The sequence below is a fragment of the Trachurus trachurus genome (genome assembly GCF_905171665.1).
Source record: "Trachurus trachurus genome assembly, chromosome: 2".
Lineage (NCBI taxonomy): Eukaryota > Metazoa > Chordata > Actinopteri > Carangiformes > Carangidae > Trachurus > Trachurus trachurus.
Genome location: NC_139914.1, coordinates 11,531,680 through 11,546,129, shown reverse-complemented (window position 1 = coordinate 11,546,129; position 14,450 = coordinate 11,531,680). Strand labels below are relative to the sequence as shown.

Below are 14,450 nucleotides of genomic sequence, written 5' to 3'. Positions count from 1 at the left end.
AGGCGCGCGACGCGGTATACGCGACTTTTTTTTTTTTTGCGACAATACACCCGATTCTTTTATGGCGACGGGACCTTCGCGTCTTCGTCCTTTTCATCGTGTTTGGTGGGAAGACCCACGAGGGGCTTCCCACCAAACACGAGGAACGCTTTTTTTTCGCTCGAGTTTATACGCGCAACCAAACGCGAGATACGCGAGAAATGCGATTTATCGCTCGTTGTCAAAAAAAAAAAATTCGCGAGCCCGCCAACAACTTTTTTTTTTTTTTTTTTCAAAGGAGGTTCAACTGGACTTAGTTATTTGTCTAGGAAGACGTTTCACCTTCATCCAAGAGGCTTCATCAGTTCATGTAGCATCTGACCAGGCTGGGACTGGTCCAACTATCTGGTGTGGAGACTCAGTATAAGTCCAGAGTTTTATCTAGCAATATGGACCATAATCTTTTCCATAAGACTGGATGTCTTCAAAGCTTTCTTGTTTTTAAATATTTTACAGACAGAGTCATAAAAAGATTTAAGTTCCACATAAAATAAAGTTTCATTTGGCGTAGCCTGGAGAAATCTGGCAACAGAACACGCTAAGGTTTGGATGGTGTGTTGCTTTCTGTATCAGAGTGGCCCATCTCTCCTATAGACGATCTTTGAGCGTGACCTAAGCAGCAGCGACCCCGCGTGTCCAAACGGCGTCACGGCCACTTTGCATATCCTGTTTCTTTCTGTGACTCAGATGAAGAGGATGATGATGATGGCTGTCGGGTAAAGGAGGCTAACCATAGATGCTCGGACTGGCGGACACACACTGAAGCAAGGTCGGTGCAGAATTAATGTTTTTTATTATTATTAAAACACGTCCTCTTTGGGACTCGAACCGGGCTGTTGTTATTACCGCTGGGCCGGTGGAGATGTGTTACGGTTTGTCCACGACAGCAGCTAGTTAGTAGCTGAAGTGCTGCTAACAGAGCGAGCTGGCTGCTTTCCTCGACTCCTGTTACCTTTATTTAAATGTTAATGCGTCGTCATTAATTCATCCCACAGTGCTGATGAGAAATGACTGAATGTCGCTTAGCTTTTTATTTTTATTTTTTCCTCCCTGTGTGAGTTGTAAGTGAACACCTGCTCGGCAGCCAGCTGGTCTGAGGCGCAGGTGTTGGTTTGATCCCTGCTGCTCCAACACCAACAACCATATTAGATTAGCAGTTTGTTTTAGCCTTTAGCTCCTTTAGTGAGTATTGTGTGTTTGTCCAGCAGCAGAAAACCTGTGGAATCACTGTGTAGTGGATAAGAACAGCTGTCAGCTCAGTTTGCATGTTTGGTGATGAGTTGTGTCCATGCAAGAGTCTTCCTTTATTTATTATAAGAATATCAGTCACTATGTGGGAACTCTAACAAGGAAAATATATGAATCCTAATGGTTTATAAGACTTCTATTGATCCCACTTGTGGGAAATTCACCAGCAACAGCAATAGTAGTAGTTTATTTGTCCCCGTAGGGAAATTGAGTATACAGCAGCATAGAAGTACAGGATAAGGAAAGGAAAGGAAGTAAGGAATAAAAATATAAAGACATCTCTATGTACAAAGTATATGTTAAACAAAAAATGACTTAAATAGAGAAAAAACTATACAAGTTGCTTGATCAGAAATGCACAGAATGGGAGGGCATGAATACAAGTAGGCTAAATGTAGAGCTTGTGTGAAACTGAGCAACATAAAAATATACAAGAATAGATTATGCGGAACAACAAAGAAAAACTTTATTAGTACAACAGAGTTAAATGGAAAAAAGGGGCTTGTGGAAAGGTGGCAGATCAGTAGTTTACATTAAATATCAGTCACTATGTGGGAAATATATGAATCCTAATGGTTTATAAGCCTTTTATTGATCCCACTTGTGGGAAATTCACCTTCCACAGTAGCATAGAAGTACAGGATAAGGAAAGGAAGTAAGGAATAAAAATATAAAGACATTACATTCACTATGTACAAAATAAATGTGATGTAAAACAAAAAATGACTTGTATAGAGAAAAAAACTATATATAGCTACAAGCTGCTTGATCAGAAATATTGCACAGAATGGGTGGGTGTAGAGCTTGTGTGAAACTGAGCAATGTAAAAATATACAAGAATAAAGAAAAAAGAAAAACTTTATTAGTACAACAGAGTGAAATGGAAAAAAGGGGCTTGTGGAAAGGTGGCAGATCAGTAGTTTACATTAAATGCATGCATCCATTTTATTACTACTCATTCTCTTTCTCTGTCTTGTTCTTTTTTCTTATCCAACAGATAAAAAAAAGCAAATATCCCATGATGGACGGGTATGTATGAATAAAGCTAACTATAATGCTATTATTAAAAATGTAGAGGTCGAATGGTAGTGGATTTTTAAATATTGATAGTGTGGAGCAGGAAAGCACTGATTAATTGGCAATACCTCATTAAAAAAACACATTAGGGGTTAATGAGCCAGTCAGCACATGCGTTTATTTTAATCATAGTACCTTTTGTCCCTCATCGTGCACCGTCCGACCTCTATTATCACGTTAAAACACTGTTATTACAAGCTGCTGCTGCTGCTGCTCTGGGATCAGTTTTGCAGGCGACATGCTGAGCGGCGGCCGGGCCCTGCTGGGGGAGGACAGCTCGGTGATGGCCCGCATGCAGAAGAAGTTCTGGAAGACCAAGCAGGTGCTCATCAAAGCCACCGGGAAGAAGGAGGACGAGTACGTGGTGGCGTCGGACGCCGACCTGGACGCCAAGTTGGAGGTAAGAGGCGTTCAAGGACGGTGGGAAAAGAAGGTCTAGACCTTATCTGTATGAGATAACTTGTAATTGGTGCCACATGATAACAAACTTGGGTTATTTAAGCTCATGTAAATCAATCTAAACCTCCTATTTAAAATGTTTTCTATGTTTAAAGACAAAAAATAGGTATAAATGGTTTATTTTATAGGGGAGAAAGGTGATGATAATTCTAGGGGCCCAGTGCCCATTAGTCTAATCTTTATGACTGAAATATTCTGCATAAGACCCTGACTAATACTCATAGTAAAGCTGCATTAGCATCAAAACAAAGTTAATAAAACATGATAAAACATACGTAGTCTAAGAAAAAAAAGTGGAAAAGTCAGGGGCAGGGGCCCACTTTAGTATTCCTTCAGGGGGCCCAGAATTTATAGCAACGGCCCTGCCTTGAGATAACTTGTAATTGGTGCCACATGATAACAAACTTGGGTTATTTAAGCAACACATTCAGCAAGAACTGAATGTGTTTAAACTCATCTAAATCAATCAAAACCTCCTATTTAAAATGCTTTCTATGTTTAAAGACAAACAATAGGTATAAATGGTTTATTTTACACCACTTCTTTGTGTATTTTTGGGGTCTGCTTAAGCTGCTGAGGAGAAACAAATATGGTTCCAGCACATTTTGTTGAGCTCCAATGGGATTCAGCCAGTGTTTGAGTCATACACCCCATTTTTTTCAACATTCAGTTTCTGCAGCATACGCTTCTAAAAATAAAGTGCAGCATCGTGGGAAGTTTACACAGCTAATACAAAGGGGCTCTTAACAGCTGCACTGTTTGTAGAGCTGCTCTCCTGCCATCTGATCATGTAGAGACGTCTCACACCGACACCACAGAGTGTGAAGGTAACGTCTCAGAAAACTGTTTCCCCCAGCAAACTTCATGTGGACTCTGAAACCAGCAGGACAAATTAGATTTGGAGCAGCAACCGCTCAGCTAACATGATTTATATCTGCTCGTTGCCTTGGTGGTTTTCAGATTTCATCTCAGCCCAAGGTTATTATGGTTTTAACATTTTCATTAGTTTTTACTTTTATTTAATTTTGCAGTTTGCTTTTTTTTAAATTTCAGTTTAGTTTTAGTTAGTTTAACAAGTGAAGCGGTTTTAGTTTAGTTTTTATTTTGGAGGAATCGACTAGTTTTTATTTAGTCTTTTAGCCTTAGTTGTAGTTTTTCAGGTTTTAGGAAAAAGCCTCTGAGGATGAACTTTTAAATGTGTAGGATTTTAATTTTTCCCTTTTAGTTGCATGATGCATCCCATAATGTTCCCATCAGTCCTCATCACATTACATTTCTACCTGTGGGTCGTACTCCAAGTCGTCCCATATTGAGCTGTGGCGTTTTCTTTAGACATCTCTAAGAAAACTACAACTAAGCTGATGTTACCTGACTCAACTTTAGTTTTAGTTAGTTTTACATTATTCATTGTAGTTTTTATTCATTTCTCTTTTTTTTATTACAGTTTACTAAATAGTTTTTTCACTGCTAGTTTTAGTTAACTACAATAACCTTGTCTCAGCTGCTTTTATTTTGAAACCTGTGGGTTTGTTTAATTTAATGAAACATTATTAGATTGTTTTTCACTTTGCATTTTAAATCATCCAATCAAAAGTAAATCCATCCTTCGGTTTGATCACAACTGAAGCCGGCTGTTATCCAATAATGACACTGATTAAATGATCAGTAGCCACAGATGAGACTCCAGATGTTGGGCCTCTGCTCAGGGAGTGGGACTGAAGCAGCAGACTGTTTGTTCTGGAGTTAATCAGTAACCTCACCTCCACCCTGGACTCAGCCTCAGCCTTCACTCTGCCTGATGCAGGTGGAAGGAGCAGCAGTCATCGTCTCTTTGTACATCTAAATTAGTGAAATAGGAAATAAAGGGTTGCCATTTGTGGAAAAATGTTACTGTACATCCTCTTAATGTATATTTAATTTTCTCAAGCTTTAAAAAAAAAACATCATGTCTTTAAGCCACCGGGAGATAGAAGGATATTTAGCAGATTTCCAATGTAACAATAATAAAAGTCTTGCAAGTAAGGACGTGAAAGCTATAATAATATCCTTTTGTGTAGAGTTGAGTGCAAGTGAGAGGTTAGGAATCCCAAATATAGCAATTTAGTAGCATCAGTGTGTGTGTGTGTGTGTTTGAATAATTCTGACTCAGCCCGTTTGTGTGTCTCCAGTTCTTCCGCTCGGTCCAGTCCACCTGCACAGAGCTGCTGAAGGTGATCGAGAAGTACCAGCACAGGATTTCACGTGAGTCCCAGACAGTCGAAGAGGAGATTCACCCAGATTCACTCTCATGGCTGAAGCGGTTTTCATTTGTTGTTGTTGTTGTTGTTGTTGCGTTTCCCCGGTAACAGGCCTGTCTCAGGAGGAGAACGAGCTGGGCCTGTTCCTGCGCTTCCAGGGCGAACACGACCGCACCAAGGCCGGCAACATGATGGACGCCACCAGCAAGGCCCTGTGCACCTCGGCCAAGCAGAGGTCAGTGGAGACAAGACCTGCAAGGCCAGACCAGCTGATTATAGTGTTTTAAACTGAGGATATTCTCCATAAAAGTGAAAGTTAGGATCACTCATTTTTATAGAAAGGTTTTATTTAAAGGCTACACAATAATTATTATTAATTATTACTATAGGTTTGCTGTTTTTTTCTTTTATTATAACTTTGAGGAACAAAAGAGCCAATATTTGTCTTAATGTAATGTTTTACTGATTATATTCTGAGTGAATGTTTTCATTTTTATAGAAAGGTTTCCCAATAATTAGCTTTTTTTTAAAATTACTATTGTTTTGCTGTTCTTTTTACTTTTTTTTATATAACTTTTTATATAACTTTATATATATATCATTATTATTATTATTATTATTATTATTATTATTATTATTATTCTCCATTAAAGTGAGTTTTAGGAAGTTATTCAAAAGCTCAAACTGTTTCAGCTTTTCTCAATTCAATTTTATGGAAAGGCTTTCTAAGAATTAGTTTTTTTAATTAATTATTTATTATCTTTTGTTATTCTATGTTTATAACTGCTGGCATTCTTCATTTGATTTTATGGAAAACACTATTGTTATATGAACCCAACTGCTGCTGTTTCTATGTTCTATTTGATGTAAAGCACTTTGTAACATTATTTTGAACAAATCATTGACATTCAACATGTTAACACCATGTAGCATTTAGTATTAGAAAAAAGTTTAAACAAGCATCTACAAATAAAGTTCTTATTATTATTCTGATGTGTTTTCTATTTTATTTCCTCCACAGGATGGCGCTGTGCCCACCACTGCACCGTCTGCACCAGGAGGTGGAGACGTTCCGGCGGCGGGCCATCGCCGACACGCTGCTGACGGTGACTCGGATGGAGAAGTCCCGCACCGAGTACAGAGGAGCTCTGCTCTGGATGAAGGACATCTCCCAGGAGCTGGACCCAGACACGTACAAGCAGCTGGAGAAGTTCCGCAAGGTAAACACACACTCAACTTGGCTTTAAAGGTGTGGATTAACACACACACACACACACACACACACACACACACTCTTTCTATTCCTTCAGTCGGGTATCCTCAGTGTTTATCAAGTGAATCATCTTCAGATTGGTTTATTTGTTTATGGTTCCCTAAAAAAACTCCTTCCATCATCTTTTCATTATATATTTGCATACAACTATCAATTTCACACCTATTCCACACGTAACTCCTGTCACCTTAGAACCCAATATTGTTGTACCTCTCAATCACAGTTCTGTAGATACTTTATCGTGGACCAAGAATATGGAATTTATTACCTGTACATTTTTTTGATTTATCTTTACAACAATTTAGGAGAGCACTAAAGTCTCTCCTGCTAACCAGTCAATACTTTCCACATGGTCTGCCTATCTAAACTGGGATTATTTTATATTTAGCTTTTTGTATTGCATTGTACAATGTTAAATCATGTTAAACCATGTTTGTATTTATTATGTATGAACGACTTTTGTACCTCACAAATGTGTCTATGCTCATTAGCTTAGAGCTGTAGTTGGAGAATGCCGCCTTACAAGCCCCTGGAGGGTTTTTTGGCATTTCCCCTTCACATTGTTTTGGATTTTATATGTTATATCTTTTTTAACTTCGATATGTGAAAATAAACAAACAAACAAACTCTTTGTTCACCCAGCGTTATGTGTGTGTGTGTGTGTGTCTCTGTCCTCAGGTCCAGGCGCAGGTCAGAGGGAGCAAGGGCCAGTTTGAGAAGCTGAAGAACGACGTGTGTCAGAAGGTGGACATGCTGGGAGCCAGCCGCTGCAACATGCTCTCACACTCCCTCTGTACATACCAGGTGTGTGTCCCACCACACACACACACACACACACACACACACACACACATACACACACTCAAAGCTGTTCAAAAGCTCAGTGTGTTGAGGGGGGAAATATAAACTTGGCTATCGTGAATTCTCCAGTAGAAGCCCAAGCTTTTATTTGCTTCACGTGTCGAACTGACCCGGCTTCTATTAGAGAGTGGCGTCTATATATATATATGGGACAGGCTTTTATTTAAAGGGATAGCTCAACATTTTAGCAAATTGGCCCATTGCCATAATCTCTATATAATAGTCCCAAGAGCTGCTCAGAGCTACGCTACGGAGGCTAATGGGATTTCTGCAGGTCACAACGTGTCCACCAGAGCGTTTTGGAGTTGTTGGATTGTGTATTTGATGAGTTTGATGATCGGAAACCAAGAAATCCCATTAGCCTCCGTAGCGTAGCTCTGAGCAGCTAGCGCCTCTGCTCCACTGTTCTAAAAAATATAGCTTGCACCGTCAATTAGCGGTGAACGAACCTACTGCTAAAACTATAGGGATTATGGCAATGGGTCAATTTGCCAAAATGTTGAACTATCCCTTTAACTTAGCAGCTTTCCACCTGTGTGTGTGTGTGTGTGTGTGTGTGTGTGTGTGTGTGTGTGTGTGTGTGTGTGTGTGTGTGTCCCTGCAGACCACCCTGCTGCAGTTCTGGGAGAAGACGGCCCACGCCATGTTGGAGATCCACCAGGCCTTCCAGGGCCACATCCCATACCAGTTCACCACACTCAAGGTGGCTCAACAACAACAAAAAGAGACACACAACAGTCCAACTTCAGCAACACACACACACACACACACACAGGTATTAACCAGCATGTGTCTCTCCATCATTCAGGACCTAAGGGACCCGCTGGAGCAGATAACAGATGCAGAGAAACAATTAGAGAAGAAGGAGAAGAGCAACACAGACAGGTGACAAATACAAATACACACAATCTAGACACACAACACATAGAAATCCATGTGTGACTGTGTTTTAACAGTTTGTGTTGTGTTGTTTGTGTTGATGTTATTTCAGTCTGGTGTCCTTGGATGACGACCAGCCATCAGCAAGTGCCTCACACACAGGTACACACACCCCGACAGTGTGATGCTGTTCTGTTGTTGCACCTGAGAATGAGTCAGTGTGTGTGGTTGTGTGGATCAATCTGTGACTTGTATTGTGTTACTTCCTGTCCAGATCCCCCAGCCCCCAGCAGTGACGGACAGAGCCAAGTCAGCCACCACGGTAAGTGTGGTGTGGGGATTACAACATAAAGTTCTGACAGTGTAGAGGATAACAACTCCAGGACAAAGCCAACACAGATGCATAAAATAAAAGATCCACTATCAGAGAGAGGCAGTAAAGTTTATTTTTTTTGATCAGGGTTTGTAGAAGAATGATCTAAATCAGGGGTTCTCAACTAGTCTCACTCTGGGCTCCACATGTTCCCATGGTCATTAAGTCGCGACCCACTTTTATAAAATTCAAACCAAGATTTTTTTTTTTTTTAAGCCTTTAAAAACTCATTATGCTCTTTATTGAGCAAAGTGCATTTCAGAGCACATGAATGAAACTGAGGAGGACCATGACAACTGCATGTACAGAAGTGAATAAAAAAATATCAAACTGCACAAAATGGAGACCAACAAAACAATATATTTAACTTCTAATGCATCTCTGCATTCAGAGCATGTTCACAAAAGTGAATAAATATCAAATTGCACAAAATAAAGACCCACAAAACAAAACAAGGTATTTTCACTGCATTCAGGCCACATTAATAAGAAACTGATACTTTGCATTCAGAGCAAATGGAGCAAATAATAAGAAAGTGAGGAGGAGCATTACAACTGCATGTGTTCACGTGTCTCGTGCCTTTCAAAATAAGTTATTTTTCAAAATAAAAGACATGTCCAACATCAGATGTGCATTAGATATTATTTACTTTTTTGACCAGCTGTCCGTGACCCATCCAGAACGGGTCCGCGACCCACTTTTGGGTCCCGACCCACCAGTTGAGAACCACTGGTGTAGAGGATAACAGTCACCCAAAATTACAACTCCAGGACAAAGCCAATACAGATGCATAAAAGATCCAATATCAGAGAGAGGTCACAGTAAAGTCTATCAGTTTATGATCAGGGTTGTAGAAGAATGATCTAAATTATTCACAGTTGTCCAACACATATCGTATCACATGCTCCAAGTCTGATTGATATTCTGACATCAGTGCATGACAAAGCCACGCCCACCTCGGCCCTGCGCGACCTCAGAGGACTGTCGGTGGACTCTGACGACCTCCTGCTCATGGCCTGTGATCCACCACAGCCACAGCTCCAGCTACAGCTCCCAGCCCCGACACAGCTCCCCCAGCTCCTGCCCCCCCCTCCTCAGGGTGGAGACCACCGCACCCAGCCCGGCCTGTCACAGCAGCAGCCTGCCGCTGGTAAACCGGCCCCCTGTCTCCTCCCCCGGCTCTCAGCTCTCAGCTCTGCTCTGGTTCTCTGGTTCCATCCTGGCGTCTCTCCTCTGCTGCTTCCTTCTGCACATTAGCTCTGAGTTCAGTCTGGTTGGAGGCTTCTCTCTGCTGCTGCTCATAAAATGAAAGATGGGCAGTTACTTCTTAGTAAAAAAATAGATGTTTCTCTTTTCTTTTTCTCTCTTTCATGGTCAAACTAAAGCAATAGTTCAACATTTTGGCAATTCCGCCTATTAATAATCCCTATATAGCCATAGCAGTAGGTTCATTACCTTTAATTATCGGTGCATGTTGTTTTGAGATCAGCGGGGCAGAGACGTGAGCTGCTCAGTGAACACAATGGAGGTGAATGGTACAGGTCCCCTGTCCCACATCAAATGCACAATCCAACAACTCCAAAATGCCAAGTTGGTGGACAAGTTGGGACCTGCACATTCACCACGCTGTGAAATAATCATGTAACTGTTGTTGTCGAGGCAAATGTTTAGCTGGAACTACATTCCAGACACGGCTGCTGGGCGGAGGGATTTCAAAAGCGCAAGTAGTTCCAAGTATTTGCTTCATGTGTCGTAATGTTACATAATATTACATGATTATTTCATAGCGTGGTGAATGTGCAGGTCACAACTTCTCCACCAGAGCGTTTTGGAGTTGTTGAATTGTGTATTTGTACCGTTCACCTCCATTGTGTTCACTGAGCAGCTCACGCCTCTGCCCCGCTGATCTCAAAACAACATGCACCGATAATTAAAGGTAATGAACCTACTGCTGTGACTATAGGGATTATGGCGATAGGCGAATTAACCAAAATGTTAAACTATCCCTTTAACCTTTGTGAGCTCTGTGTCGCTGCTTAGATCTTAATCTGATGCTCCAAGCCCCTCCACAACCAGCTGACCCCTCTCCCCCTCCCCCCTCCCCCTCTCTAGGTGGCGCTCTGAGACCCGAGGACGAGGACAGTGAGAAGGGCGACATGGCCTTCCTCAAAGACCTCCTCAGTCCGGGTCCAGGAGCCAGCGACGAGTTCAGCAAAGAGTGGCAGGACGCCTTCGGGATGTTCGACCCCCCCGGGGTCCAGCCCTCAGGTGCGGCAGCGGGGGCCACCAGCAGCGGGCCGGGGGCCACAGCAGCAGCAGCAGCAGCACCCCCCCTGCCTTCAGACCCCCCCAGCCCCACGGGCTTCCTGCCATCCCAGCTGCTGGATCACAGCCTGAGCGCCACAGGTAGGACACACCGCCCATCTACTCCCCCTCATGTGGACTAAGGGCTGGGAGAAGTTTCAGAGTCCTCCGTGGCTTCTCTGAGTTACAGGGGGTCTCGGCGTAGCAGTGCATGTCCATATAACGGTTGCAAATGGATACCAACTGTCTTCGTAACAAAAAGACACACCACACATGTATGGAATGTATGTAATGTCCGTCTTGTATTGAAGCCCCGAAATGCGAAATTGTCCCGAAAAAAAATTAAATAAGTCAATGTTTCAAGCTTGTTTGTAACGGAAGCTTCTCTTCCTGGTCCATCCAAATCTCACATACGAGCAGCATGGAGGTATTTGGATGTTTTTTGGTGTGTCTTTTTGTTGGTATCCATTTGCAACCGTTATATGGACATGCACTGCTACGCCGAGACCCCCTGTAACTCAGAGAAGCCACGGAGGACTCTGAGACTTCTCCCAGCCCTTAGTCGACAATACATGAGGGTGAGTAGATAATGAGTTGAAGCAATTTGAATTTTGGCTGAACTATTCTTTTAACAGTATTTATTCTCTGTATTTTTTATGCTCCTTTATAGTTTAAAAAAAAATGTATTTACCGACTGTTTTGGCCTTTTAATTTCGTTGTACATATGACAATGACAATAAAGGATATTCTATTCTATTCTATTCTATTTATCTTCAGGCTGGTCAACCCCACCTATGTTCCAAGCTCCGCCCCTTCAGCCGCCTCCTCCCGGTCAGATCCAATCAGCTCAGTCGGCTGCGGGTTCAGCAGCCAATGGTGAGTCAGGAAGTCTCACAGCTCAGTTTTTTGGGGAAAAAGGTAGATGAAATGTTCATACAAACCTTAATTAACCCTTTGTGTGTGTGTGTTTGTGTGTGTTCAGCTGCTCCGAGTGGATCCAAAGACATGTCCGCGTGGTTCAACCTGTTCGCCGACCTGGACCCTCTCTCCAACCCGGACGCCATCGGACGCTCTGCTGATGAGCTGCTCAACGCCTGAATCTCTCTCTCTGTGTGTGTGTGTTTGTGTGTGTGTGAGACATCAGTGTATGTATGACTTCTCTTCAAGTATCTGGATGTCAACAACTTTGCAAGTAAAACACATTAACACTAAACACACACATCCACCTGCGCTCGACGTGTGCACACTTGAAACATAACAATCACTTTTGTGTTACACTGGATGATTGGAGCAGATTGTTAAACAACGTGCGCACAGTGTGTGTGTGTGTTTCCCCTCACTGTTGTGTTACTGCAGCTCGTGTCAGGTGGAGAATGTTTGTGTGCTTCTGTTTTTCTATTGTTTGCTTTGTGCGGGCGTGTGCGTCCCGTTTGCTGTGTGACAGGAGATCAGGAGATGGCGAATATCTATTTACTCTGTTACCGTTGTTGATGTGTAGTACTAGCACACGATTGTCACATAACGAGGGGAGTTACTACTACGTAAGCTTCACACACTAATCTCACTTTGTGACATGGAACTATCCAGCTGTGAGGCTTTCACAATAAAAGCCCCGCAGCCAGCAGCAATGGAGCGCGATCCGAGCGGACATCGGAGCAGCTTCTGTGATGCCAGCAGCTTTTTACCGACTGTTTAACTTCATTCCAGAGCGAGTGGAAACAGGATGCGTTTGAAATCATCACCCCCTCCCCCTCCCCATCCCCCCGTCTCCATCTGCGGTTCAGATTTCACAACCGCAAAGTCCGACGCCAAGAAACTAAAACGTGTGATGTGGGGAAATATTTATTTTGTAAGTTTGAAAGTAGGACAAAAGGGATTTTATTATATTATCTGTAGTTGGGGCTGTTGAAGTCCCTGCAAATCTACTAATAACCGGATTGTACACTGGAGAGAAATGTATTTATTTCCAAATATATCAATGTCACGGCAAAACCGGATGTGTTCGTTTTGCACTACACTGTAAAAATAAAGATTAAGATAAAGAAACACTATGAAATAACGTTGTAAGATATGAATATGAATATTTTTCAGCTTCTGTGTGTTGCTCACAGATCTATAAGAATGAATCAACACTGGAGAGCTGTTACCATCTCATGAAGTGGTTTTTCTCATTTACCAGACAAGGAAATGTGCATTTAATTCCCACTTTATTATTTGATTATTGTTTCTAAAGGGGAATAAACTACCAAGACTGACATTTTTGAATGTTCTTTCTGTATTGTTTCAGTGCAAAATGACTACTTAAAAGATGTGAAACTGCTACATGCCCCAACTGCAACCAAATCTTCAGTTATATTTTTGACTGTATGATGATTGGAGTGCATTATGGGAAAAAAAAAACTGTCGTTTTGTGAGTCGAACAACTCACAAAAACACTTTTTATACACATTAGTGTCTATGCTTATTTCTCTTGTTTCTGATGCAACATAGAGGAAGAATAATGAACTCTGAACTACTGTATGAATATTTCTGTCACTTCATGTATTTTACTTTTTACTGTTGATTCACACACTTATAAAAAAGAAAAGAAAAAAAAGAATGTATTTCTCAAGTCAATCACAAATGCTTCATTTAATTCAACTATGCCTTTTTATTTCACTGGAGGAGTTTAACAGATGAAAACTTGGCAGTTCTGGTTCCAATAAACTGGACAAGCAAACAAATCATCACTGTGTTGACTTTTCTTGTGTGGAGCCTCATTCCAAAATGTTCTTCATCCACTTAGAGGGGAAAAAAAAATACAGTTGGAAATAAATCTTTATTACCGAGATATATGAATTTGCACTTTTGAACTACTTTGTTTTTTTTGTAAACATACTGTATTTCTAAAAACGACAAAGAAGAACATGTCGCTGACTGTTGTGTGATTGTTTTCCAGCACGTGGATATCTGGTATCATTTTGGAACAGCACTCCTTTTTTATTAAAGGGGAAATGAAACGTGTATGTGCATGTTTTGGCAACGCTGGCGTCAAAACATGTTAGAAAAAACACCATGGCTAAAAAATAGACTTCATGTTTCAAGTTGTTAAAACCATAGATATGAGACCTTTTGTTTTTCGCCATTTCTAGCTAGCGAGTCGCCATTTTTTAGAACGTCACTGTGTGTATGTAACGGGGTTGGTGGGTTTTCCGTGAGCAGTTTGGGTGGGGCTAAACGTGGGTGGGTGGGGTCAAACATTTGAAGAAGTCCGGGAGGAATTAACGAACAAGTAGAGCAGACACCGACCAATCAGAAACACAGCTGTTGTGACGTAAATACGCAGGAACGTAATGGAAACATCTGGGGACAGCATCTGTGGATTTTTCATTTTTTTATGCTGCGTTCGAGACAACTCGAAAAATCGGAATCTCCCAGTTGAAAACTCAGATTTCTGTCTTCAAAGTGTTCGAGACGCACCACGCCAGAATAAACAACCACATGGCGGACCGGGGGAAACTTTGCATTCAAAGTGCTTCACGTAGCTAAGGCATTGAAACATTACAAAGGGTACAAAAACTATTGAAAAAAATAAGCATAAAAATTATTTTTTTTACAGATAATTTAAAATCGAAGAGAACTTACTGTGTTCCACAACATCAATGGGTGATCTGAAACTGTAAGTAAATATTGTATATATCATAACGTTTTAATGAATTTT

At 41.4% G+C, this 14,450-nt stretch overlaps 1 protein-coding gene across 1 annotated transcript; it reads left to right on the top strand.

The window, feature by feature from the left end:
- Nucleotides 1-2,308: 2,308 nt before the first annotated feature.
- ical1 (islet cell autoantigen 1-like) lies at nt 2,309-13,424 on the top strand (the record flags this gene model as incomplete). Its single annotated transcript, XM_083988093.1, has 14 exons — nt 2,309-2,316; nt 2,590-2,764; nt 4,992-5,064; nt 5,172-5,295; nt 6,082-6,280; nt 7,012-7,137; nt 7,799-7,897; nt 8,003-8,079; nt 8,186-8,235; nt 8,348-8,395; nt 9,381-9,596; nt 10,559-10,852; nt 11,528-11,626; nt 11,733-13,424. The coding sequence occupies 14 exons, from the start codon at nt 2,309-2,311 to the stop codon at nt 11,846-11,848; spliced, it is 1,704 nt and encodes a 567-aa protein (XP_083844219.1). The 3' UTR covers nt 11,849-13,424.
- Between the last annotated feature and the right edge of the window lie 1,026 nt (nt 13,425-14,450).